Source organism: Propithecus coquereli, unplaced genomic scaffold (genome assembly GCF_000956105.1).
Source record: "Propithecus coquereli isolate 6110/MARCELLA unplaced genomic scaffold, Pcoq_1.0 Scaffold44, whole genome shotgun sequence".
Classification (NCBI taxonomy): Eukaryota; Metazoa; Chordata; class Mammalia; order Primates; family Indriidae; genus Propithecus; species Propithecus coquereli.
In genome coordinates, this window is record NW_012150174.1 from 1,147,034 (window position 1) to 1,173,675 (window position 26,642).

The window sequence follows — 26,642 nt, forward strand, 5'->3', positions numbered from 1 at the left end:
GAATGCCCTTCCTCCCTTCTCTATTGTACCCTGCCCCACATCTCTCAAGGTTGAGCTTCAAATTCCACCTCCACCACAAGGCTTCCAGGCTTTAGTGGGATAATTACTTATTCTTCTTGTTGAACCACTGAGAAAAGGACTTTATTATCACTGCCAGTATGAAACGATTATCACAAGCTTTACACTGCTCACCACTCCCCACTGCTTTAGCCGTCTCTTCCCAATTAAGTCAATTTCTCTCCTCTCTAAATACACATTGTAGTCATATTCCAGTCTCTGATTCCCTTGTCTAACAACCTAACAGTTTCATCTTGTACCGAGAGTATGCTTTAAAATAGACTGCTCGTGAGATATGCAGTAAGCATGCAAATCCCTAGAGGGCTCTAGGTCACCTCTGCAGCACTCCCAGCCTCCAAGATCCTGATATAGGTGGCAGGGAGATAAGCTTCAAAGCCTGATCTTTCATATCACAAGATGACAGCCTTCCTACAAACGCTCTCATTTTCAACTGAGGACAGGTTTTATACAACCAGTGCTCCAGGGAGAACAACACATCCCAAACCTGAAAAATGGGCTTCCCCCTGACACAGGTGGGCACATTAAACACAGGGCTAAAAGAATCACTTACTGGTGATAAAAAGCCAGGTTGAAAATCTGGGCAAAGCACACAATCTAATGCTTTCCACAGAGAGCCTTGTGGCTGACTTTCCCAGCCACGTGCTTAATTATCTCACATTGACTCCGCGCCAGCAACATGCAACCTTGTGACCATGTGGCTTGAGTGGAGAGATGCCCCAACTTGGCAAAACTTCAAAGTTATTTACTACTTCTGCTGAGTCCAGTCAACTAAATCCCAAATTCTTATCACCTTGGGACTCATGACCTTACTGTTCACCCCATCGCTGAGGCTTCTAAGAAAGAGGGGTTTGACTCTACCAGAGAGCAAGTTAGAGAACAGCAGTGTGGCCATGGCGGTGGCACAAGGTTGGGAAACCAGTGGCTAAGATTCTTCCACAGGACTCGGGGGCTAGAACGGGTCTCACTTACTTGTATGGTGTCTTCCTGAGGGACAACGTCTGTTTCATGTGCCTGCTCTGCTTCAGTAAGCTGATTCTCTCATGGGAGGTCAAGCCCAGAAAAGCAATCTGAAAAAGATGGTGGGAAGGTACGTGAAAAAGACCACAGAGTGGCTCCATCTCAGGACATAGGCAAACATATAGTACTCCCCCAAAGACAATACCCTCTGGCCTCTAACTAAGGACCATGGTGAGGGCAGAGATTCAGTAGCCGTAAACTATACTCTCCTATGTAAATCTAGGAGATGGGCAGTTTGTATCTTTTTCGTTGTCTAATTTTTACTCAAAAAAGCACTGTGCATTGACTAAGAGTTATGAAATAATTGTTTTATTAATTCAAGTCATGGCTTATGGGTCATGTTTAGATGCTCAACACATTCAACATGCAACTTTTAGAGGAATAAAACAATCTAAGGTCAGTACCACTGCAATTACCTCAACCTGTGTGTTCTTAGTATCTCTTTGAAAGGGCCAAAGAAAAAGTTAATAACTAGAAGCAAAGAACATTTAAATCCATAAATTTGGGGAAGAGTAAGAATTAAGGTGACTTAAAAATCCCCATACCATCAAAATCCCCAACTATTCACAGTTACCTCATTTAATCCTCAAAACAACTCAAACATCAAGTCCCTTATCTGTAAAATGGGCCTTATCACACCATCCATCATCTTATTATTTTAAGGATTTGAGAAAATATATTTAAAACACCAAATGCAGAGGCTTAGAGAGGTGAAGTAACGGGTCCAAGCCCACACAGAAGAGCTGGGGCTGATACCTCGGTCAGTGTGAGAATACACCATGCTTCTGACCAGCAGTCTGTCTACTCAGTTTGACTTGTTATAGTCAAAGCCATGACTAACCAGAGCACTCAGGAAACGTAAGTTTTCAAAGTACTGGATTGTTTTGTTCATTAAGAAACAATTTTGTTCTAAATTCTCGTTTTTGATTATTATCTGAAACTTTGAGTCCATTTTTCTGCCTTTTTATAATTAGAAACTATAGAAAAATATATTAACCTTTCTTTAAAAAATTAAGGATATTATAGTCTCAAATACTTGTTCTTGTTCTAAGAGTTCTGAAAAAAGAGAATTAGAATTGACGTCTCAAATCTTGGGTTCTAATTTTTCCTCCATCTCTTACCAGGCCTACGGTTATAAGCAGGGCACTCGACATCTCTTAGGTTTAGTTTTCTCATCCATAAAATAGAGACACTACTTTGGCATGGTCTATACCCCAAATGCTTGTCAGGAAATAGATGGGGAAGAGCTTAGAAAAATAAATAAAGCACAAATAAATAATATAGTAAGTATTATAAATGATATTAATCATCACTGATGCTAATATCCATTCTTGCTACCTAAGTCTGTTGCTGTCAGAGAGATAGATTAGGATGAATGTTCAGAAATCTCAGTTTAGTCAATATTATTAACTTAATTCCTTTCCTTAACATTTTTTTTCTTTTTCCCTCCTTCCCTCCTTCTCTTTTTCTTATTGTTATCATTATTATTTTGAAACTGGTTACTTCCCCTTAAAAGTGGGATACACTTTGTTTGGTTGAGTAATGCTCTAATCATCTGTGGTCTTGCAGTAATTGACTCAGACCGATCACCGGCTGCTGCCCATTCCATGTGGGCAGGACACAGCAACAATGAGAATTAGGTTAGGCTCAGAGGAGAAGGAACGTGGCAGGGAAGGGACAGAAACTTCAGAGACAGCTGAAGGTGACTATTGCCCTGGAGTTTGAACTTTCTAATGGCCATGGCCTTCTCTGAAAACATAATTACCATGTCCGCTGGTTAGTAATTTATCTTTCATTTCTTTCCACTCCCATCCACTTAAGCACTGTATAGTAACAAGGGTAACAAATAGGATTGGAAAAACTTAGGGAAAATAATCATCTCACATTTGCATAACAATTTATAGTTTACATCATTCTTGCACACACCATATAATTTAATTGTATGATAGAAAAACCCCTTAAATGGAAATGTCAGAGGACCTAAGTTTCCAGTTCTGATTATGCCACACCCTGGGTAACCTTGAACAATTCAATTCACCTCTCTATACCTCTATCTGCAAAATAAAGAGTTCAGATTAGATAACTCCTAGGTCTGGCTCTAACAATTATTTAATATTATGCTAACCTTTAAACCATCTTGTGAGAGTACACCGGGATTATTATCCTCATTTTATAGGCAAGGAAACTGAAATTCAGGAGTGGTCAAATGACATGCCTAGACCCACAGAGTAAGTGACAGAGGTGAAAAGAATCTACATCTTCTGATTATTAATTCAAGTCTTTCTACCTCACTACAGGTTATTGGAGATTTTACTCAAAGGCATTATAAGAAGAGAAATAAAATACCTGAAAGAGCTGATTTAATAATAAAAATGTTGACCACGAGAAATGGAAAGCTGCTAGCATGAAGATATACAAAACCCAAGGGGAACAGGCCACAATCTGAGTGAGGTAAGTCCATAGTCCATCTTCTTTGAATGTTGTGGCACAATGATTTGACCAATCTGTGAAATCAGAAAAAAGGAGAACTCATTAAAAAAGGCAACAAACTCGTGATTATTCTCCAAGAAGATGAAATCACTGTAGTTCTATTTAGGGAGAAGAGAAAGCAAGACATGATGGCACAGGTCAGAATTCAACTTTAGTATCTTAACTTACAAATGCCAGCTCAACTACCGAACATGAGAAAATGGTGCCTCAATGTTCATTAAGGCTGTAATAACACTACATCAGTAGTTGACAGTGAAGGAATAAAAGTGAAAAAGGTCCACAAAACCTTTACTGACATCAGTACATGCAGCATAAAATGCACCAGCCAGAAGTTAACTGTTCAAGGACTTGACAATTGAGAATGATTATATCTAATATATTAAATATTTGTCCTAGTAAAGTCTCTATCTTATCCATGTTATAGCAAGGTATGGGTCTGTCACAGGACTGAATATAAATTCTTATTAAGGGTTCAGATGAACAGACCATTGCTGTGGGTACAAGATATTCTATTAATATAAACACCTAGACACCATCAGAACACAACATAACAGCATGCAGGAAGCTGGGCATGAATGTAGTTCTGCATTGGCACCATAACTAATCCTGCAGAGGAAGAAAGGTCAGGTAAAGGAACTTCACGAGACAGATACCCCCAGGAAAAGAGTACAGAGCAAGATTCAGGTGGTCACAACTGTTTCTCCCCCAGGAACATATAGGCCAATTAAAAGAGAGGACTTCACTACAGCCTTCATATCGCCCCCTAACCCATGCAGCTAAGAGCAGCAGTAAAAGGAAATATGGGTAGGCAGCAGCAGAAACAAGGGAACGGATCTTCAAGAGTATGTAAATCCAATGACTTTTACAGACACCAAGACTGTGCATAAAGGGTAAATTATTTTTGAAATGAGAATTCTGTAGATTTGCACCTTGAGGTTTCATAAATGCCTCTGACACTCTGAGAAGTAATTTTAGACATGCTCCCAAAGCAGCTCTGAAGAGCTCCTGGGAGAGCAAGAAAATGAGTCCATGACTTTACTGTCAACTGTCCGTCCATTTAAATCCTAAAAATCTATTTTTTTTCCCTCTTTGAGTCTCATTTGATTCCCAACCATCTTTCAAGAATACATGCCAGAAGCATTCTAAGAGCAATCATTATAAAGCAACAATCAAGGTAACAAGTTAAGGCAAATTACACTCTCTTTAGAGCTTCTCATTAGAACAGCAAAGAAAGACGCATCCCATGCAGCTGATATCACAAAAAAGAATATAATTTCCAACAGCAGGTGGAGAAAACAGCTTTTGAGTGGGAAAGAATATCTATTTTCTTTCTTTCAGCTTATGGATTTATACTGCTCCCTTCTGGGAATTCTTTTGATAACACAACATGACCACACAGTAAAGTTTTCAGAGTACCGATTTCAGTTTCAATATCAGAGATATGACTCCAAATTGTCATGCACATTATTTTATGCAATATTAACACTTTAATTTATGCTGATACATTCTTATCAGGTGGCCAATGGCTAATGATAGGGAACTTGCGTAGCCCCAGTCAATCATTTTCATCTTTAGATAGCTCTGACAAAGTTCTTTCTAATACTGATCTAAAATCTTTCTTCCTGTAACTTGTAGGATGTTGACACTTTCTGAGTCACTTACTATCCACCTTGAAAACAGACCTCACAAAAGATGAAATGGATGGAGGCTATACAGAAGTAGCAGCTGTTGGATCACATGAGAAGGAGGGTATACAGCAGGGCCCTAGCAATAGAAGTGTTAATGGTAAACAAAGGAGGCGGGATGAGAGTGATGCCTCATTAGAGAAATGGAACACAAGTTCATGTTTCCTGTCTGCAAAATAATGATAAATGACACGATGCCCTCACTCAATATAAAGAAATATTGCCAGAATATAAATAGAATAAAAGTAACAAAATATGCTCAGCTAGTTTATACAGTTGTAAGTGAATATAAGGTGACACTATTCCTAAAAAACAAAACATAATATAAAAATTGGTTCAGAACCAGAGAAAAGAGACAAAAACCAGGGAAGAATCAATGTGTGTAACAAAAAACTAACTTGGAAAGACTGTGATGGAAAATCGCTTCTGTCCTTATCAGTACAGTCTTATGCTGGACACAGACACCAAACAAAGGTGACTATTTTTAGTGAGGAGAGAGGAGAGGAGAAACAAGAACGGTATAAAGTTGGCTCCTCTTCCCTAGGATCCAGTCCAAGAAACAAGTTGGTCCATGGGCCAACCTAGAAGGTTTTCCAGGAATATGCTTTATTGTCAGGCCTTAAAAAGGCAACTTTCGCAACACAAAGAAGCACTGTCAAAAAATCTTTTATTTCTTACACCACAAGACATAATCTAAGAGGTTTTAAAAGTCTAATGTTCAGCGTTACTGGTGGCCTTTGATAAGAACTGAGCTTAGGGATCACAACCTTCTCACCATTAGACCTATTTAATATGGTGAAGGTACATTTAGTTATGAAAGCATTCCCTAGTGAGGAGAGACACCCAAGGGGTCATGTGGGAAAGGTTCTAATGAGGTAACTAAAACCCTCGCCATGCCATGCAGGGCAAAAAATAACCTATTACACATAAATACCAACAATCTCTAGAAATGAAACCTCAAAGAAGACAAAAGTTGCAATACTGGATGTTTCTAGGTAGGGAAATTGGGAGGCTGGGAGACCACTGTCGGAAAATTATCTTTCAAAAACTAAATAAAATTTAAACTAAAGAAAGCCAGAGAGAGAGAGAGAGAGAGAGAATATGAATGTGTGTGTATTGGGGCTTGAGAGGCTAAGGAAAAAAAACTTTCTCAATGTCTTCCTGAATTACTCCAGATTTCAGCTCGAGCAACAAACTAGAGCTCTACTGGTAAAGCCTAAAACTTGAACACGAATGTAACAGGAGGGTAGACAGAAACACATTCAAAGTGAAGCCTCTGCTTCTAGAGCCAAATTCTCCCAAAGCCTTCAACATAAATAAATAACAAACAATTAACCAAAAGTCCAAATAAATAAACTACAAGCATTACAGGTAAATAAACAAACTATAAGCGCTATAGGTTTTTCCAGTTAGGTAACCATTCCAAGGTCTGAAAAGCAGTCATGTAATTCTTAAGAGCTAACTCAAATCTTTCTTGCTTTAATTTAAACCCTGTCCTTCCTAGTCAATCACGTCGGAACAGCTGGCTGTCATTCCCTACGTAAGACCCCTAGAGATTCTTTTAAACTGCTACTGAAAGTTATTGTCCTTTTTCAGCCCGGAATAAGCGATCTAACATTCTCTTTCAAGTTATTTTTCCCAACCTTTCAATTGCTAGTTTTCCAATCAGTTTTCAGTTTCAACTTGATACTTACCAAATGGCATGTGCTTTCAGAGCTTTGTTCCTTAGTTTCTGTAACCACCACTCCCCAACCTCTCTGCCAATGATTTTTTTTTTTCTGTTTTATTTACCTATCACCTCCTACTTTGTACTTGAGCAGCTGACTTTTCCTCTTCACTGGGGGACAAACCTGCGCTTGCCTTAAATGAATTTCTATTTTTGACCACTTCTCAAATTTATCGAGGTTCTCTTCCAAAGCTCTGAGAACTAACCTCATCTAGCATTGCTTGCAGCTTCCCAATGCTGAGAGAGTTTTAGAGGCATCCACTTAGTTTTTATTAGGGGTACAGTTTATAGTCACCTGGCCCCAATGTGATACACAAAGGTTTACAAGGAAAGAGTCAAGTGTGTGGGCTGGAAGAAAAATTTATACTTACAGATGAAAGATCCATATATAATCCAGTCACATACCACGGAAAGGAAAAACAAGAAGAATATGTAATAGTGATGGTTGCCAAAACCTAAATCAAAAAGAAAATAAATATACTTAATATTTTCTTTTCTTATAATGATTTTTCAGATAAGACCTCCTTAACCACCTTCCTGTTAAAAGCTTTTGGTAAAACAAAAATAATGCCGGTGCTTTGCTTTTAAACACCATTAAACCAAATCAACAGTTCTGATATGTCATAGTCAATTGTCCGTGTTAACTGAACTAGTATTTATTCATTACTTACTTAAAAGATACTTTTTTTTTTTAATAGAAGAAAGTTAACTAAGCAAACACAGCTCCAAGCTGGCCTATCCTGTGCTGGCAAGAAGGGAGCAGACAGGATTTGGGATGAATCCAACCCTGTTTCTTTCTTCCTTCCATGTGTCCTGTTTATAAAAGTACAACCTCTGAAAATCAAGGATTGACTTGATCAGAGGAACAGAGAAAATGAATCCGAGGAGTAGCAGTATATGTTGCAGGAGATCGGACGTAGCGAAGAGGGACAACCTGCAGCCTGTGAAATGTCTACAGAAGGGAAGAAAGGGGGAAGGGCCAGGCAGCCAAGCTCCTCTCTTGCATGTGCTTCCTTCTAGATGCTGGAGATGGGAGAGTTTCAACGCAAATGACACAAATGCTCAAGGTCCCACCTTCTCCTGAAGCAGCAAAGCCCAATACAAGGAGCAATACCCATTGGAATCAGGAGACCTAGGTTTACAGATTACTAGTTGTGTCATGCAATACGGAGACAGGCCTCTTCTGTCTACATTACAGGCCTGTGGCACCCAAACAGGATGATAGGTGTGAAAACACTCCATTAAATGCACTGTGATAAAGATGTATGGGCTCACTGCTATTGGAATATTCAAAAACTGAAAATGGAGCCCTTGGATGCCCTTCCACTTTTTCTAGGAGTCACACATATAATTAAACATATGCTTAACTTCACAGTGGTAACTGAAAAATTACATCTCTCACCTACACACCGTCCAGTCCACAGGCAGTGTTGATCATACCGAGCCACACAGGAGTTGCACACATGGCAGTGGAGTGACCGTAACGGCTTCCTTATCTAAGTGGGCAATTAAGAGAGGCCTAAGCAAAAACCAGTGTCTCAAAGTGGTAACAAATCATAAGCAAAATTTTAACCCTAGGTCATAAAGACATGAGCACAAACCATCCTAAATAGACCATCGATTCATACAGGCTCTGGAGTGCCTTATTAATATTTATTTCCATATGTCTACCTTGATTAGGCCACCACGAAGGGCGATGTGAATTTCAGAGGCTATTTACACTGGCCAAGGGGAAATGAGGCAGTACTATAGAGCAAAATGAGCACGGAACTAAGAAAAAGGAAACCCGAGCTCCATTTCTAGCTCCACCAGTAATTTGGGTTAATTTACTTTCTCCCTTGATTCCTCAATTGCAAAATAAGAGGTTTCACTAAGTGGTTTCCAGAGCCATTATGAATTATGAGCCTCTGACTTGAAGATAGTTCTAATATATGCTTTGCGACAGGAAAAGCAAGCAAAACACACTATGGATAATTCACAGAGAGATGTAACCACAGGCAATTCCAAGAGATTATAAACATCATTCCTCCATATGTTCAAGACAGAAAACTGTTCTGACAATAACATAAAATTAGAACCGGGTAAAAACAAAGGTGTATAAATATACCATGATGATTTGACAAATGCTTACATGAGCAATATTACTGAGAATAATGCTTTTACTATGGAAAAAAATTATACAGAAAAGACTCACGAGACATGATGTACAAAACGTTCTGAAGTCCAGACAGCCAGTTTCTGCAAGGGTGATGATATTCTGAAAGACACGAAGTTTGACCTTACAACTGCATTCTATTGCAGAATGTATTATGCATTACGAACCATTCTCACTGCTCTCGCTCCAAACTGAAGAAGCTAGAAAAGCAGTTTGGAATACTTGCCACCAAATCATTCTGTGCTTGAAATAATGTAACTCTTGAAGCCTGCATTTTCAACCAATAGCCAATAAATTAAAACTCATAAAAATTACACCTCCCCACCACTCCTGTCTACCACCTCCTCTCCGTTAATGGCAATCATCTCCCAGTTATAATCTGCTAGAGAGAAATAAGTATGCACATATACATACCCATTAAAGAAGAAACAAAACCCACCAGTATACATCCAAACTGAAGGTTACAAGCACCAAGGCCTGAATCTTACAGGAACACTGGCTTTAGGTAACAAAGACAACACTCTCCCCAACTTCTGAACATTCACAAGCAATGAAAAACACGCCATGTCATCTGGCAACTCCACATTTGAGGAAGAGAAGGGGCATCTCCTCAGTTAATTAGGAGAAGGACTCCATGTTCCATCCCCTGCACCACCACCACCTGACCCTGGCCAAGTCCCTGCCTAGTCCATGTATTAAGTAGGGAAATTTAAGCTAAATGACCATTATCTAAATGTTGTTATAAGAAAGTAGGAGATCATATCCCTATCAGGAATCACATCTGAAAAAGTCTTGATGGGGTATAACTTTAATAGAAAATAAAAATATTTTTTAAAACTTTTACACACATAAATGAAAAAAGTGTAACAGTAGAGAAATCTCATTTTTGCTGATTTAATTATCCCACATGTCATGCAGCTATGACAAAAACCAACATGGCTGTGACTTTCTGAAGTTTACATACACCCCTATTAAAAATATCAGTACAAAGAAAGCTCACCACTTTCTTATCTTCTTCAGAAGCCTTAGTGAAGCCTGGATCAGTTGCCCAAGTCTTGTAGAAAAAGTAGAGAAAGGCTATTATGCTGAAAATGAAAGCAAAATAGAAAGGGCTTCCTGCTAAATGTTAAAGCCAAGTTAAGGAATATATCAAAGTTCCATTAAGAAGAGCATAATTACTATGTAAGCCAATTTCATCTTTGGTGCCTAAGAACCTCTCTTCTCTGCATTCCGTCCCTACCTTTCCTTACATATGCACATCCCCACTCCCAAACCTGTTCCCATCCTATGTTCTAACCCTACAGGAATTTGCTCCTAGTTGGCTAATAATTAATACTTCCTCATTAGTTGAAACTCATGTTAAATATTGATAGAACAGTCACAACTTATGAGGAACATTCTGAAGAAGGAAAAATATTCAAGACCAAATAAATTAACCTCTAATGGTTTAATTGTGGCTCTCCTGTGAGCATCTAGAAAAATATTCTGATTATTTTAACAAAATCATTCAAAGAAACAAACCACTTGGTTCAGAGATCCCAAGTAAAAATATTTCCCTATATATTAGATAAATGCTTGCAAAAATTTCCTTCTGGCAAGTTCAGTAACTAATCCTTGTAACTGTATTAGGCTGAACGAATTTAAAAACAAACAGAAGAAATTGTTCTTGCAAAATGATTACAAATCACATACTGTTTGGCAAAGTCAGATATTATAGATAAATTAAGATAAAAAGTGTTCCAAGGATAAACATTACTTGCTTTGAAATGTTTTCAAAGTGGTAGAAATTCTTTGTATAAAAAGTAAAACTTTCCTCCAGGGAAAGATAAATGAAAGTGCAGTAATAAATCAATAAACGAGTAGTAAACCAAATGTCCTTGCCTAATTGAAATCATTGTTGACACAGTAACTGTATCCACCTTCCAAGGGGTTGCCAAGCTATCTTGTGTCAAACTTCAGAGTGGGAAAGGTGGCCATAAAATAGACTCTAAACCCTTGCTATTCAAAGTGCAGCCCATAGAACTACAGCAACAGCTTCACCTGGGAGCTTGTTAGAAAAGAACAACTTCAGGCCCCACCCTAGATTTGCAGAACCAGACTCTGAATTTTAACAAGATCCCCAGGGGCTTCACACACACATTAAAATTTGAGAAGCACCACTCTAACCGACAAAGACCAGCACAACCACATCTGGTTTAGACAGGTAGAACAAATCTTGTTGGCTTAATTTGTCACGGTTTATCTACAGGTGGGCCCAGCTTTAAGAAAGAAGGGATGGGGGCCAGGGAAGTTGTGTGAAATTGAATTTTAATAAAGTTTATGCACAATGAATTAAGAACAAACACTAATAAATGGTATACAGGGCAAGATCTTTTGTTAAAGAAACATACCCTATTTTTTCCATAAAATCCTGGTCAACTTATATGACATGTTCTCAAAAACACTTTCACTTGAATCATACAATGACCCTGCACATTGAGCTGACTGAATTTTGGGCTGCTCTTCTGAATAACTTATAAAACAAATCCCAGGAGAACCACTGGATTCCCCACTCTCCAGGTGAATTGCACTCTACCCCCTCACACAGAAACACATTCCTTGCCTCTGAGCCCTTATCTGTGTGGTTCACTAACCTCAAATGTTCTCCATGTTCTATCATTTGCCTTTTTTTTTTTTTTTTTTTTTGAGACAGAGTCTCACTCTGCTGCCCTGGGTAGAGTGAAATGGCATTGTTATAGCTCACTGCAGCCTCAAATTCCTGGACTCAAGCAACCTCCTGCCTCAGCCTCCTGAGTAGCTAGGACTACAGGTGTGCACCACAACACCGGCTAATTTTTCTATTTTTAGTAGAGATGGGGTCTCACTCTCGCTCAGGCCAGTCTCGAACTCCTGAGCTCAAGCGATCTACCCACCTCAGCCTCCCAGAGTGCTAGGACTACAGGCGTGAGCCATCATGCCCAGCCTCATTTACTTTGAAAACCACACTTTTCAGATGTCCAAGTCCTAAATGCCTTCAAGACCTAGCTTATAGTCTCCTTCCCCTTGTAAGTCTTTTCTGATTCCCTAGTGAAAAGGATTCTCCCCTCTTCCCTGAACTTAAAAATGCTTTTTCTATAGCACTTAGACTTTGGACTATAGTTATTTATAGACACATCAGCCTCTCCAGTAAGCAATGACCCTTTTGCAGTTAAAAAGTATCACAACATGGAGCTAAAATTTGCCTTTCTATAACTTTGACCAAATGGTTTTCATTTGTTATACAGATATCCTTTAGATATACTCTACATAAACTATTCCCTCACTTGTTTAATACCTGATTATTGAGTGACCATTCTATGCAGTGCATTGGCTTCCCAATGATAGACTTCCGAACACCTAAAGTTGGAAGGCAGTGATCATACCTCCAGTATAAATAGCAACACTGTTCCTTATACGACAGTTTCCTAGTCATGTTTCTCTGTGCTCCTATTTATCATAATCTCTTTTAAAAGAATAGAATTCAAAACAGAGCAAACACCAGGACAGAGAACAGTGAGTTTGATGTTGTCCTTTGCTTGCACACACAAATCCCTGTAATACAATTTCAGAATATACTGGCTTCCTTGACAGTCACTATCACACTGGGCATTATGTCACAGCTCCTGGTTTCGTTTCACTTGACCAGAAGCTGTATTATATGTTATCATAACATGCACTTGTACAGCTGATTCCCTGAAACCAAGTATAGGACTTCACATATATTTATCCCTCTTAAACTTAACTCAGTTAGTTACAGCCAACATCACAAATCTAACATTCAGTTCACCATGGCTTTTCTGTGTTTTAATTTTACCTTCAAACTCATCAGTAAGGTCCAATTCTCTCACTCAATCTCCCCTCATAAAAGCCAAACACATTACTTGCTGAACATATAAAAGGCACCAAAAGAAACTGATTATCTGAGAAGCCTAGAGTTGGCCCTTAAAATTAGTTTCAACATGCAGCCTTCCACATAGACTTTATTTGTAAAAGTGATTAATAGTAAAATATTAGGTATTATCATAAAATGCCAGTCCCGCAATGGGGACTGTGGCCAGCACTTTATAGTCATCCTTGCAGCCAGGCCATGGGCTTGGTAACCATTACCCCCAATTTACAGAAAAAATTAAGTCTTGGTGAAATTAAATAACATGTCCAATGGTACACAATTAGTAAGAAAGAGGGCTCAAACTCAAAATCATTCCGTCTGATTCCAAAGACCTTTTCCATTGTGCCCCAGAACGTCTTTCCATAGTAGACCAGTATCCGTGGCAGCAGAAGCCCCCATTCAATCCAGACTTGGCAACCTGAGACAAGACTAGCCTAAATGCTTAGGATTGGTCTTTACAGGGCAGCACCTCAGTTCAACCACAGGGCAGTTCCAACAGCATTTAACATTTAGCTTAAAAAACATTAATCTGATGGTGAAGTATGCCACCTACTGACTCATAGGCCCTTACAAGTAACAGGCTCATATGGGTACCTAGATCAAATGGCTTTAGTTTACATAAGCAAGTAAAATATTCAATCTTGTCAATTCCAACATCTTAAGAGTCTGTCTAGCCATGGAAATCAGTTCTTCTGATGTAACAGCATCTTCACAAATACTGGACAGTTTCTATTAATAGTTAAACTCAACTGAATATTATCTTCTATAATTGAGGTTTTCAAACTACAGTAGAGTTACATTTTTGTTAATTTTGATTTTGCAAATTTGAAGTAATTCAATATAAAAATTTGTGCAAATGTGAAATAATAAGTTGCTCAAATTAAAAAAAAGTTATCAAAAACACAATTTTTAAAATTGCCACATGAGTTGGTAAACAAAAATATCAACCATCTCTCCTCAGTTTCATGTCAATTACCCTAGAATTTATTAGCCTTGGGTCTTCTGCAAGTGACATTGGTATATGCTGTGCTGTTATTTGATATACTCATGGTCACTTACAAAATATTTTTATATCATATAATAATATCACCCAAGTCTTCATTAAATGGTGGTAATAAGGCTAGTGCTTAAGAAGCTGCTACCAAATCAGTAATTATGAGACAAAGAATAGATGTAATAAAATCTTTTTTAAAAAGCCAAATGGCATCCATGGTATGTTATGCCATTCATTTTTAAAAATCTGAAAAATATTAGAGAAAATACTTAGAAATAAAAAGCAGCATTAAAGCAAAGACATGCTATAATGGATATAGATTGTATGCACTCTGAGAACTCATATGTCCATCTCACTTCACATTTATTCCTATGAAAAAATTATTCTCGAACTGAGTTTGTGCATCTGTCCTATAAACATTCTGTTCTTTCTTTTTAGAAATACTACTACCAGAAGGAGAAATAACATAGAAGTTAAAGGAATACGCTAAAAGGTACATTTCTATCTACAACATTCCTTCTTCCCCTACCTTGTAAGCAAAGCAAGGCTATGATGCCTTCCTGGCGTCCTTGGAAGGGGAGAAGGGAGTCTAGAAAGAGGCGGGAAAAGATTGAAAATGCCTTCTACTTAATTGGAGTTACAAATGGCTATAGCTCAAGAAATAACCACCTTTCCCCACTTCTAGGTGACTGGACTCGGCCAACTTAGGACAACACACCCCTGAGCTGGACTTGGACCTGGGCTCTGATCCTCAAGTGATAAACCTACTCCTTACATGAGTTTTCTTAAACCACAGGCTGCCATTCATTAGTAGGTCATGAAAGAATTAAGTGGGATGTGACTAAAAATTTTTTTTTTTTAAAGAAAACAGGATGAAATAACAAAATAGGGTAAAGCACATGTTAGGAGTATTATTTTCTGAAACTTTTGTTTCACTTACATTCTGGGTGGTAAAGTAAATTTATTTTTAATGTGGATTGAGAATCACTCCCTTAGATAATACCAGTGCCACTTACCATTACTAAGGAAGCCACATTTTTGCTGATATACCTCCCATACAGGCCATGCTGGCACCCAGAGGATTTATTAATCGACTCTAACTGCTGACCAAGTTAAGAGAACTATCTGACCTTGAAGAAATCTCAAGGCAATCCAACAAATCATTATAGGTCCAAGTTAAACAATAATTCATTCTACTGTTCCCCTCCTACGAGTAATAAATGCTAGACACCTACTGTTTCCATAGTGTGTTCTGAGATTACTTCCAGAATCGAGCAGATTTTCAACATTAAACAACTTCCACTGGAATCATTAAATAAATGCAAATATAAGTTGCATTCCTTGGATCTTTTCCAATATTTAAATTCCTAACAATGGCATTACTATTTTTTAAAGGGAAAATGAGATGTACATCTAAATTTGAACTTAAAGGATATCAGGAAAGAATAAGATGAACCAAGTCATAAATATCCAAAAAATGGAACTTAGCAGAAAGACTGCTGGTAAGTATACAAGATTCTTATATCCAACCAAGAATCTAAAAGAAAAAGGATAAACACAAGGCATTAGTGAAACAAAGTATTAGTATGACTCATTTTAATTTTAGTTCTAAATTTCCCTAAATAAAGATAGTAATAATAACAATAGCAGCAGCAGCAATATCTTTCACTTACTGAGTGCTTACTATGTGTCGTTTTCCATGTGGTAATGGAATCGTGCACCATCATCACCCCATTTTACACATGAGAAAACTAAAGCATGATGACTTCCAAGAAGTATATGTTCTAGTTCTTCTAACCAACTTATACATTATTTCATTCACAATAACCTAATATATATTTTCAATGAATCTTTTGTATTTCTACTGAGACATATATTTGTGTTTCTTTCTTATATATCATATTCTTAAATACTCCAAAATGCAAAAATTTAGACATCTTCACATTTCATAAGCTTTCTTCCAAACGCTGGTAGTATATTTATGAAACATACAGATGCACACAACCTTAAGCATTTTCATTCTGCAACCACCTTGAGAAGCAGATACTTTAGATGAAACGATACATAAGCTAAAAGTGATACCAGTCATCAGAACACTAACAATTTCCTTTGAGTAACAAGCAACTTGAAGTCTACATACAACTTACTCAAAATGTTTAATATTGTAGTTTGGAAAAAAAAAAATCTGTCTTTCACACTAAATACTCAATATAGTCACCCTATGCATGAATATAGCTTACCTGGATATATTTTTAAATTTATACCAAGAAAAAAAACAATGGTTAATGGTAGGTATGAAGGGTTAAAAAAAAAAAGCTACCAGGATCATAACCATAATTATGATAAGATCATATATGAGAAGAGCTAAAGATCCCAAACCTCAGACACTCAGCATGATGCCAAAATAGGCCAAATGAAGCCCATGTAACTTCCAGGTTATGGCCTGAGATTCTGCAGCAAAAAATACATTTGGCCTAATTAGGTAGTGCAGTGAACTACCTATTTTGTAAGAGCCTACTGTTAATACTACTACTACTACTTATCTACTTCTGATAAGTGTCACATAACAGCCTGGATCTATAAGCAACTGCCCCTGTATAATAATAGAAGTTTGCAGCTGCTTACCTCTATGAAATTGGGACTGCTCCTATCGAGCAGTAAGAGAAAAATAAAAGCAGTATGGTATAGTTACCACATGCATTTGACCCGTATTTAAATTGTGTCCATATGCCAAGCATAGTACATTAAGCCCTCAACTCACTGTCATCAAGTTTTTGTATGTTTTTTTAATAATACAGGTTTCAACTAAAACAAACAAATAACAACAAAAAAAATCTGAAATGCTCCTATCCTGGGTGAGTAGATGTTGCCATCCCTTGATTCCTCTCTGAAAAAAAGAGTAATCATTATGATTCCTAGTGATTTGGCTTCAAATTTATTTAGATACTCAATCCAATTAGTAGAAAATGAATGAATATCTCTAAGTGACAAATTTTCTAAATAATGGACAAACTTAGGCATTTTGCTGTTTTTCAGAAATTTGAGCTTTTACTTTACATTTAAATTCTAATTCATTTCCAACCAATTGTCCTGTTCTTGAGTGACACAGTAGTAAGATTCCTCTAATACTTTGTTTTCTCTTATGACAAAAGCAGTGCATGCTTATTACAGAAAATGCTGGCAAGCAACAGAAGGACTCATAATCACACCCTGCAGACAGAAACACTGTACTTCCTTTTAGATTCTTTTCTATGGATCATCATTATTACATTTTTCTTTCACTCAGTAAATGAAAATGTTTAACAGCAGAAACAAGGTTCCTGCTTGTATGGGCCTTACATTGCAGGAAAGTGATTAAGTGTTACAAAGAAAAAACAGGGTGATGGAGCAGAGTCAGTAAGGGACGGCCTCACTAAGGTGATGACATCTGAACTTAGGCCTGAATGACATCTCCAGCTACGCAAAGTTATGGTGTCAGAACACTTCAAAGCCATGAGGAAAAAAAGCCAGAAGACAGAAGAAGCCGGAGTGCAGTGAGGGTAAGGGGAGAGCTGAAGTCAGTGGGGAGGGAATGGAATCCCCTAATGGAGTTTGGACTTTATTCTAAGCACAAGAAAAAGCTACTAGAGGGCCTTCAGCAGGGACAAAAGACAGACACTGATCTGACTTTCTAAAAGACCATCTTGATTGCTAAGTAGGGGTGAACTATAGGAGGTAAGAGTTGAAGTCAGGAGACCAGTGAGAAGGCTTGGTTTGGGGTGCCTGTTGTGGAGACGGAGAGAAGCAGAGCAAGGAGCACTTCGTAACGGGCTGGATGTGGGAGGTGAGGAGAGGATGATAGGAATCCACAGATGACACCCCTATTCATGTGAGGAACTGGATGCCATTTTACTGAGAAAGGGAAGAGAGATGGAGAAGAGATGGGGGTGTGATATGATTACTGAGTACTATGTATCAGCCACTGTTTGTAAGCATTTACATGTATTAACATGATCAGGCATTATCACAATAATTATCCTCATTTTACAGAAGAAGAAATTGAGGCACAGAGAAGTAAACCAACTTGTTCAAGGTCAGACTGTTGTATGGTAAACTTGACTTGAATCCAGGCAGCCTGACTCTTAACCATTAACTATATATAATCATATATAAGTATTTTCCTAAAAATAAAGCCATACCAATATTTACCATTTTATAATTTCCCACAATTTTATTAGGTTGCTTTAACTAAAAATCACTGACAGCAAAAATAACTAGCTTAAAACGAATTCAGATTATAAAAGGAAGAAAATATAAAATTTCTGAAAAAATGAGCAAAAATGCTTGCTTTAAGATACAAAATGATTACAAACATCTCCCCATTATTCACCAAAACTAACAATTCAAAAAGTGACCCAGGATATTTATTTTCCACCAATTGTCAATTCAATCAAATTACTGGGTTGGATAATTTGCTTTCAACCAAATCATATGCTACCAAAGTCCTTTTATAGGGTTCCCACAAACCCTTGGAATGTTTTTATGTGGTAAGTAACATTTACAGTTCGATAAAAATCTGTGATTCCAGCTAACTGACAACAGAAATAAACAATTAAATTGGAAATACAATAACCCACCTTGCAAAGACTAACTAACATACATACCTTGGAAACAAAGATGTCAGGAAAAACAATGTTATTAGAAGACATCCTTTTAAAAGCCAAGAATCTGAATTGAAGTCCAATATGTATCCAACAGCCCACATGGTAATCAAAGAAAGCATCAGCAGCAGGAAGAGCTATTAAGAGATATAGAATTTGAGAATGTTATGGATTTTACCTAAGTATCTAATAATAATTAGTTCAACATAAGAACTACTTCCTAAGTATGTAATAACACTTAATACAACAACAGAACAGAGTTTTTCTTCAAAACTGCTGATTGATAAATTTGAAGTTTGAGAAATTATACATCTTGGAAACAATCTACATTTTATAAAATATTGCTTAAATATACTTTGTTTTGCTTTTCTTCCCTACAAGAAATGGTGGTCTTTTAGAAAAGTGCTAATAAAAGCTGAAATTTAAAAAAATAATTTCTTGTGAACAGCATTCTATTAATAAGTCAGAAGGCATAAAGCAAGCTAAAGGGACTACACAAAAATCAATACACCCAAGACTCAATGAGGGGAGCATGAGAGCTCCAACCTGGGCACCAGATGGTGCCATCCCCTAATAAAGAAGATTAGACAGAATAAGTCTGCAGAAAAGTCAAGTTTTGCTTGGGAATGAAGAATTTTAAATGCCTAGATAACCAGAAGGCAATATAAAAAAAAGTAAGTCTACCATTTTTGACGACTTGAGATTTATCAGTCTACGGGCGGTAAAATCATCAGTGAACAACATCCCAAAGACTGTGCGAGTAAAAAGGTGCAGAATCTTAGCCAAAACAAACATTAAGGGGAAAAAAGCTAAGTCTCCAAAGGTAACCAAGAAAAAACTGACCAGAAAGGCAGGAAGAGAATCTGGACAAAGAAAGGTTTCAGAGAAACCAGGGAAGAAATTTTCAAGAAGGGAAAAGTTCTTAGTGTCAAATGTCAAACGGAGATCAAAGACTGAAATATGTTTTTAGGATGCTAATGACTCAGGTTTATTTTGGCAAAGTTGAAAGAATGAAACTTCTACGAACCATGTCTGACTGTCTATACTGATGCCAGCGTCCACGGTTGCGCAGTGCAGTCCCTTAACTACAAGATACCAGACCTTGGAAGCAAGTAGGGTTTTTGCAACAGCAAAGAGGAAGAACGTATTTTGCCCCATCTTCTTCCATTTTTACATCTCTAAGCCATATCTGGGAGAGGATAATTTCAAAAGACATCACATCTTTTTTTTTTCTTTATTTCCTCCTAATTTAGTCCTCAGAAACATCAAATCTTTAAAATGTTTCTAATTTCAATTGGCATGATGACACAAAATGAGCAAGTTTAGATTTTTTAAAAATTTAGACTCTAAAAGCAACAAAATCTCAGAACTAAAGAGATAATATGAACTGAAGAGATAAATATGGACCTCAAAATTCCAAATCCCAGATACAACACTCTTACAGATGAGCCAGATACAGACGTTGTATTCATTTTGAGGACATTCTGTGTGTAAGGTACTGTTCTGGGTACTTGGGACACATCAATGAGTTTCAGTTATTTCTCTCATTTAAATTCTAGCCAGGGAAGATAGACAAATAAATTTATTAAGCGAATTTTATAGTATATTAAAAAGCTAGATCACACACAGCCTTGTAGGCCATAGTAATGACTTTGCTTTTATTCTGGGAGAAATGGGGAGACATCATAGGAATTTGAGCAGATGAGTGATATGACCTGAGTTACAGCTGAAAAGATTCACCTGCTGGACCAATATGACATTGGTGAAATGATGAGAAGGGCTCAGATTCTAGATATGAACTGAAGGCAGAACTAGCCAATATGTCTTTCTAATGGACTGGATATGCGGTATGACAGAGAAAAGCAAAGTTGACTGGAAAGCTAGAGTAGCCACCACTGAGAAGGGGATAACTTAGTTGGGGTGGGGAGATCAGCAGATGCCTACTGGACGCTGAACTGGATGAGTCAGGTAGGTAACTGGATATACGAGTCTGGAAAGTTCTGGACTAGAGAGACAAATTTGGGAGTTGTCAACATTGTAGATGGCATTTAGGGAAGGAATAGATAGAAAAGGGGTTCAAGAACAAAATCCCGAGGCACCCTACCAATAAGAGGTGAGGGAGAAGTGGAGGAGCTGGCAAAGGAGACTGAGGAGTGACCATTACTTCTTTCTCTCCTCCTCCACATACATAATGCAAAATAGGTGTAGCATTCACGATGGTCCTCTACACAGAAATCTCGTGTGTTAATTTAGAATCACTCTGAAAGTATAGTTACTAATTATTATTAGATAAGATAATGGCATTATATTTGAAAACATCAGAAATAGTTGATTCAACCCATTATCCCATTTTAACAATTTGACTTATATTCACTACTATGACTTAGATTTTGTTAACTATTCATGAGAATAAGCTGAACTTTTTGACTTTTTCTATTATTCAGTTCACGTTAAAGTTTAGAAGAATGTCACTCAGAACTGCTAAGTCAAAAAAAATAAATAAATAAAATTTGGGTTTCATCTCTCAAAATTCCAGATTTTTTATTTTATAAAGTGACATCATATGCCTGAAGTCTGCAACATTTTCGTTTTTATAGTCCTTAGGATTCTAATAAAAAATTTTGCATGTTATTATTATCCTTTTGAGAAAAAAATTTAATAAGGAATAAGCTCTTTAACAAAAGCTTCTATAAAATTCCTTGCAAAAAGGTGTTCTTCCTTCTGCTTCTCTAAGAATCTAAGCTATTTGCATTTCAATTCATTCATTAAATAAATGTAGAGGTACACCATAATATTCACAAAGTAACCTGTAGTTTTAGAGCCATCTAGCTGAGGACCAACAATAAAAAGCCAACAAAAGTGCCAAATTTCCAACTTTGGGTCATGGGATGCAAGGGAAAGATACAATCAGCAGATGCAATACGGCAAAAAGCCACTCTCTGGTTTACTCTGATGCCCTAAAAAACAAAAACAAATGAACAAAAAATTTCTTATATCCCATAGAATAGGCCCCATATGAAAATACCTCACATTTCTGCAGCCACCTCCAAAGTCTCAACTTTTGGTTAGCTCTCATTTTGGCTTCTGTTTTTAGCATGTGAATAATGAGCTGATTTTTGTTTTGTAGAGCCATATCAAGAGGTGTTTCTCCCTTTAAAAAAAAGGGGGGGGCAAAGTTTAATAACATTTTTGATATACTATGGTGCTAAATATTTTTTTAAAACTCACCAGAAACATACTCAACACATTTATTCCAAGAGTAGCCAGCTATTATTGTCTATGAGGTCTGTCTGGAAAGTATCCAGCCATTTCATATTATATTTTTCATATTACATGGCTAGATACATTCCAGACAAATAAATATATTAAAAAACCAAAAACAAATATATAGCTTATCTTTGTGTTAATTTATCAATCTTCAAATTGAAGATATAATAAGCTAAGAGAGATAAATACCTGGTCATACCTTAACATTTCGGATATCCAGGCTAGAACCAGCTTCCAAAAGTTTATCAACTGCATTAACATTTCCTGCTACAACTGCCCAGTGAAGTGGAGTGTTTTGGTGTATTTTATCAACCACATTGAGAGAAGGATTAAACTTTAAAAGAAATCCAGTTGGTTCTGGCCTGTCTCAAAACAATAAAATACCAAGGGTCATTAACAGAGATGATGATTTTAGGAGTAAATGCAAATAATGAATCTTTTAAGATTAACCAATCAGTAAGTATTCTGAACTGAGGAAACTCTTTGTGCCAAATTCTATTCTAGGTACTAATAGGAGATAGCTCCCCACCTCCAAAAAAGACACCTATAAAGTGACAGCCTGCTATCTAGATAATATCATATAACATCAATACAGTGGAATACTGCTTTCATTTTTCAAATTTTTACTGTCATGCTATTTTTCTATTAGTTAACAGTTTTTAAAATTGTGGATTTAACTTTGGCTAATATTAAATGCTATGTTATTTATCCAATTAAAGATTAAATGTATGTTATGTTTGAGGAGAAACCAAGAGCTAACTTCATACTCTCCATCTAATCAATTGTTAAATAAAGCAAGTATAATGTCCTAAAATATTTGTATATCTTAGAAAGTTATGGACTAGAAGACAGAATTCAGTCAAATATTTTTACTTTATCATCAATACCTTCCCTTCCTTCATGACTACAAATGATTTTTAATAAAATAATATTCTATTTTAATTATAGAATAATTAGGTTCTTTAGAGATTATACCTGACTTCAGAGTTATCAATGAAAAAGAGAAAATGCTTTTTAGCAAAATTCTACCCCAGCCCTAACACGCCATGAACAAAAAGGAAATGGCATTAAAGTTAACTCAGTTCCTAGAAGAGAAGTCCTAAGTAAAAGCAGAATCAGAGATTTAATACAACATAGAAATAAACTGATAAAGGAAAACTGTAGCATGTATTTGCATAGAGGAATAACAGAAGATGGACTACATAGTGGTCATGAATCACATGTGTTTATAAAAATGAATACACAGATAAACTTAAATATGTTAAGTGCCCGATCTGAATATATGAACAGACTCTTTTCATAAATCAGTTACAATTAATATTTTCAGAGCAGTTAACAATGATATCAGAGAATCTCAAAATTTATTGTTTTCCAAAAGGCAGATTTATCACCTAAATTTCAAATTATGAGAACATTTAAGCTTGTAGTCATTTTTTTAAAATGCAAAATAAATATAAGCCACAGTAACAGGTATTTGCTAAGGAATCTCTCCCTGTTCTGTAAGGAAATTTTTTCTTGTTAGTAGCTTTCAAACTTTTTACCAAAATTATCAGAGAAGAGGAAATGTATTTCAATGGTGCTTTTCCAACTATAACTACCTTAAAATTCCATATTAGAGTCACAGGGTAGAAAATTTTATTTTCTTCAGAATGTACTATCATCTCACATAGACTGAGATACTTAAAATTATATACACAGGAAAGAAATTGTTGAAACCAAGAATCAGACTGAGGCAATTTAATGGAACTCACTCACCCGATTACTTTGTAAGCTGATAACATGAGCGGTGTCTGCCCATTTACATCTGTCATATTCACACTCTAGTCAAAAAGAAGAAATCAATTCACACAACTGTAAATACACTCAAAATTCTGTTTCTTCTCAATAGAAATATCTCTTTAATATATTCAGCACTACCATTGTGTCTACATGAAGGATTCAAATATCATTTCAATAAAAGAAAGTTCTGCTTCACTTCCAATAGGGTAAAAAAAATCCATGGATTTCAACAAAATATGTTTAAAGGGAAAAATCTGAATGTATCATGTAAAGCGTTGTATGATGTGAATAGACGACAGCTAAGGGAAAGAGTAAGATATTGATAGCCACTATCAAATACAAGAGACGGTAAAGACCTTAAAAGTCATCTAGTTTAGACCTTAGTTGACACATTAATTCACACTATTATTTCTTATACAAAGTCACCCAGTCTCTACTCAAACACTTCCAGTAAAAATGACCTCTCTATCTTCTGAGGCAACTTGTACTTTTGGCTTTATCATATTAAGTTTCGAATAGTAAAACACAAAAAATTCTTTTCTACTTTCTGGAAGAGAGAAAAAAAGGAAATCATATCTCCATGAGGATATGCTCCTTTTAATAAAACAGGTCCAGGTTTAATGCGTACAATAATGGTTCCAACCAAGCCAAATAAAAAGAGAAGATTCTTATGGACCTTGGAGGAACAGAACTTGGAAAGAAGCCCAAAGAGAAGTGGAAAGGACTCCTCCTCATATATCTTTCCAAAATGAAATCCAAGAGGTTATAATTATTCTGCTTTAACTAGCTAAGTCTCAGAGAAAGTGCTTATTTAAAGAGAACACAATCATTCCTACACCATTTCTGCAAACATGTTTTCATGCCTGTTCCAGGCAAGTCTGCTAATACACAAACTGCTTTACTACTAGAAAGCCTATTTCAGGCAAGTATAGCTGACAGTGAAACTCCCACTGCTAATACCCTGTAATTTAACCTGTGCCTCTCCAAGGCAAGTCATTTTTCATGGAATTACTTTCGAGAACAATAAGAAGCATATATTCAAATTGGCCTCCCAATCGGGCACAAATAATGAAAGCAAATGATGGGTTAATTTAGTGATCTGACTACCACTTTTATATTCAATCTGAAGAAAATACAGGCTTTGAAGTCATGTTTTTTAAAAACTCTGCAAATTACTGGGTTCATAAGAAAAACTATTACAGGCTTACAAGTTTTAGAAACATCAATTATATACTACTGAGCTAAATGACCTGTCCTTTTCCCTCCAATGAAGCTGAAAAAGCAATATTCAATAGCTAGACTTACTGAGGCTATTAATATTTGAATACCTGGATATCCATTAACTTTTACTTTAAAAATGAGGACAAATTACTAATAATCTTCCCAATCTCTTCAAATTATAATACATATTTTAAAACATACCTGTCCTTTTGAGATGAGATATGCTATAATAGGCATGTGTTGAAATAATACTGCCAGGTGGATACTGCTGAATCCCTCCCCATCGATGAGAGTGGGGTCTGCACCATGCTGGAGTAATAATATGACCATAGGTAAATGTCCTTGTCTATAGATAGAAGACAAAAAATTACTCTGTAGCATACAGAAAAAGAAAAAAAAAATCAGGGAGAAACTGATACCCCTAAGACATGAGGGATTTGGGCTATATAAAAAACACATCCTAACAGTAAGATTTTTGAAACATTGAAGACTATCCAAACATCTTTTACTTAGATGCTCCAAACTTAGAACTACATGGACAGTCATTCTGGAGTGCAAGTGATAAACTTGATAACTTCACAGTCTACCTTAAACCTTATTTTGTTGCTACCATGTGTTATTTTATATGACATGCTAACAATGAAGACTTTAAAACCACTTAGACTTCACTGTTGCTATTTTAAAAACAAAATATAATCATGAGTCAGATATACAAGTATAATATCCACAAACTATGGGTATGCCATGATATTATTAAAAACTATATATTCTTATACTTGAATACGGTACATTTTTCATGTAAAGCAGTGTACCTCAGCAGCTTAAAGAGGTTGAGTTACCCCTAGATTCTTCAAATCTCTTGGCTATGGAGAAAGGATTCAACTTTTTGCCTTACATGGGCAATTACTAACTTCAGTTTCAGATTCATGTCAACTCCACCAACCACAGAAAGTAGAGTTTAAATAAAAGAAGAAGCTGTTAAATATTAGTATCAAGATTTATTAACTTCAGCTTCAGATGGCCAATACACATCAAAGAGGACAGTGACCAAAGAATAGAATTGTTCTAGGTTGACATACTCAAAATTTCTTGTTAATCCTGAAACAACTTTCAAAAGAGTTGACTCATTTGACCCTAAAAGACAAAGAGATATACTTTACATTTACTTGAGAGAAAAATCCACCTCTTTGAAATAAAATTACTACTATGTTTCCAAACAGGCATCTGTCACAGGACTGAACTGATTAAGTTTACAGTTCACTGAGCTACTGCTTTTATTCATGTGACCAAATATAAAAGATATTTATTCTAATTATAAAAAAGAAAGTGTAATATACATACTTGAGTTTGATAATCAAAATGTAGCCCTAAATTAAACACCAAAAACATCCTTTCTGAAAACTCTTTAAAGCTGTAATTTATTTTTAAATGAAGGGTTCGGAAAAATAAAAAGAAAGAAAGCGCTTTGAATTGTCTGAAACTGTGATTTCTAATATGGTGACCACTAGCTACATGTCGCTATTTAATTTCAGTGTTTAAAGAAACCTTACCGGACAGCCCAGTGAAGAGGAGTTGAATTTAAATCTCCACCCAACTGATCTACAACAGCACCTTTTGAAATATAAAACCTGTTAAAAGCAGACATAAATGAAAATAAGATTTGAGATTTAAAACACGAATTTA

General features: G+C 36.4%; 1 protein-coding gene across 2 annotated transcripts in view; it reads right to left on the bottom strand.

Annotated features, from left to right (window-relative positions):
- ZDHHC13 (zinc finger, DHHC-type containing 13) overlaps window positions 1–26,642 on the bottom strand; it is a 46,142-nt gene that overhangs the window by 2,282 nt on the left and 17,218 nt on the right. For both annotated transcript variants that reach the window (XM_012654222.1, XM_012654221.1), the window contains 13 exons: window positions 26,510–26,587; window positions 25,161–25,305; window positions 23,715–23,779; window positions 22,159–22,321; window positions 21,718–21,843; window positions 18,696–18,829; window positions 15,489–15,589; window positions 10,152–10,276; window positions 9,191–9,253; window positions 8,399–8,492; window positions 7,368–7,451; window positions 3,442–3,599; window positions 1,048–1,145 (listed from right to left, as the gene is read on the bottom strand). In XM_012654222.1, coding sequence (XP_012509676.1) covers window positions 1,048–1,145; window positions 3,442–3,599; window positions 7,368–7,451; window positions 8,399–8,492; window positions 9,191–9,253; window positions 10,152–10,276; window positions 15,489–15,589; window positions 18,696–18,829; window positions 21,718–21,843; window positions 22,159–22,321; window positions 23,715–23,779; window positions 25,161–25,289 — 1,340 coding nt within the window. In that variant the 5' untranslated portion in view covers window positions 25,290–25,305; window positions 26,510–26,587. The remainder of the gene's footprint in view (window positions 1–1,047; window positions 1,146–3,441; window positions 3,600–7,367; window positions 7,452–8,398; window positions 8,493–9,190; window positions 9,254–10,151; window positions 10,277–15,488; window positions 15,590–18,695; window positions 18,830–21,717; window positions 21,844–22,158; window positions 22,322–23,714; window positions 23,780–25,160; window positions 25,306–26,509; window positions 26,588–26,642) is intronic.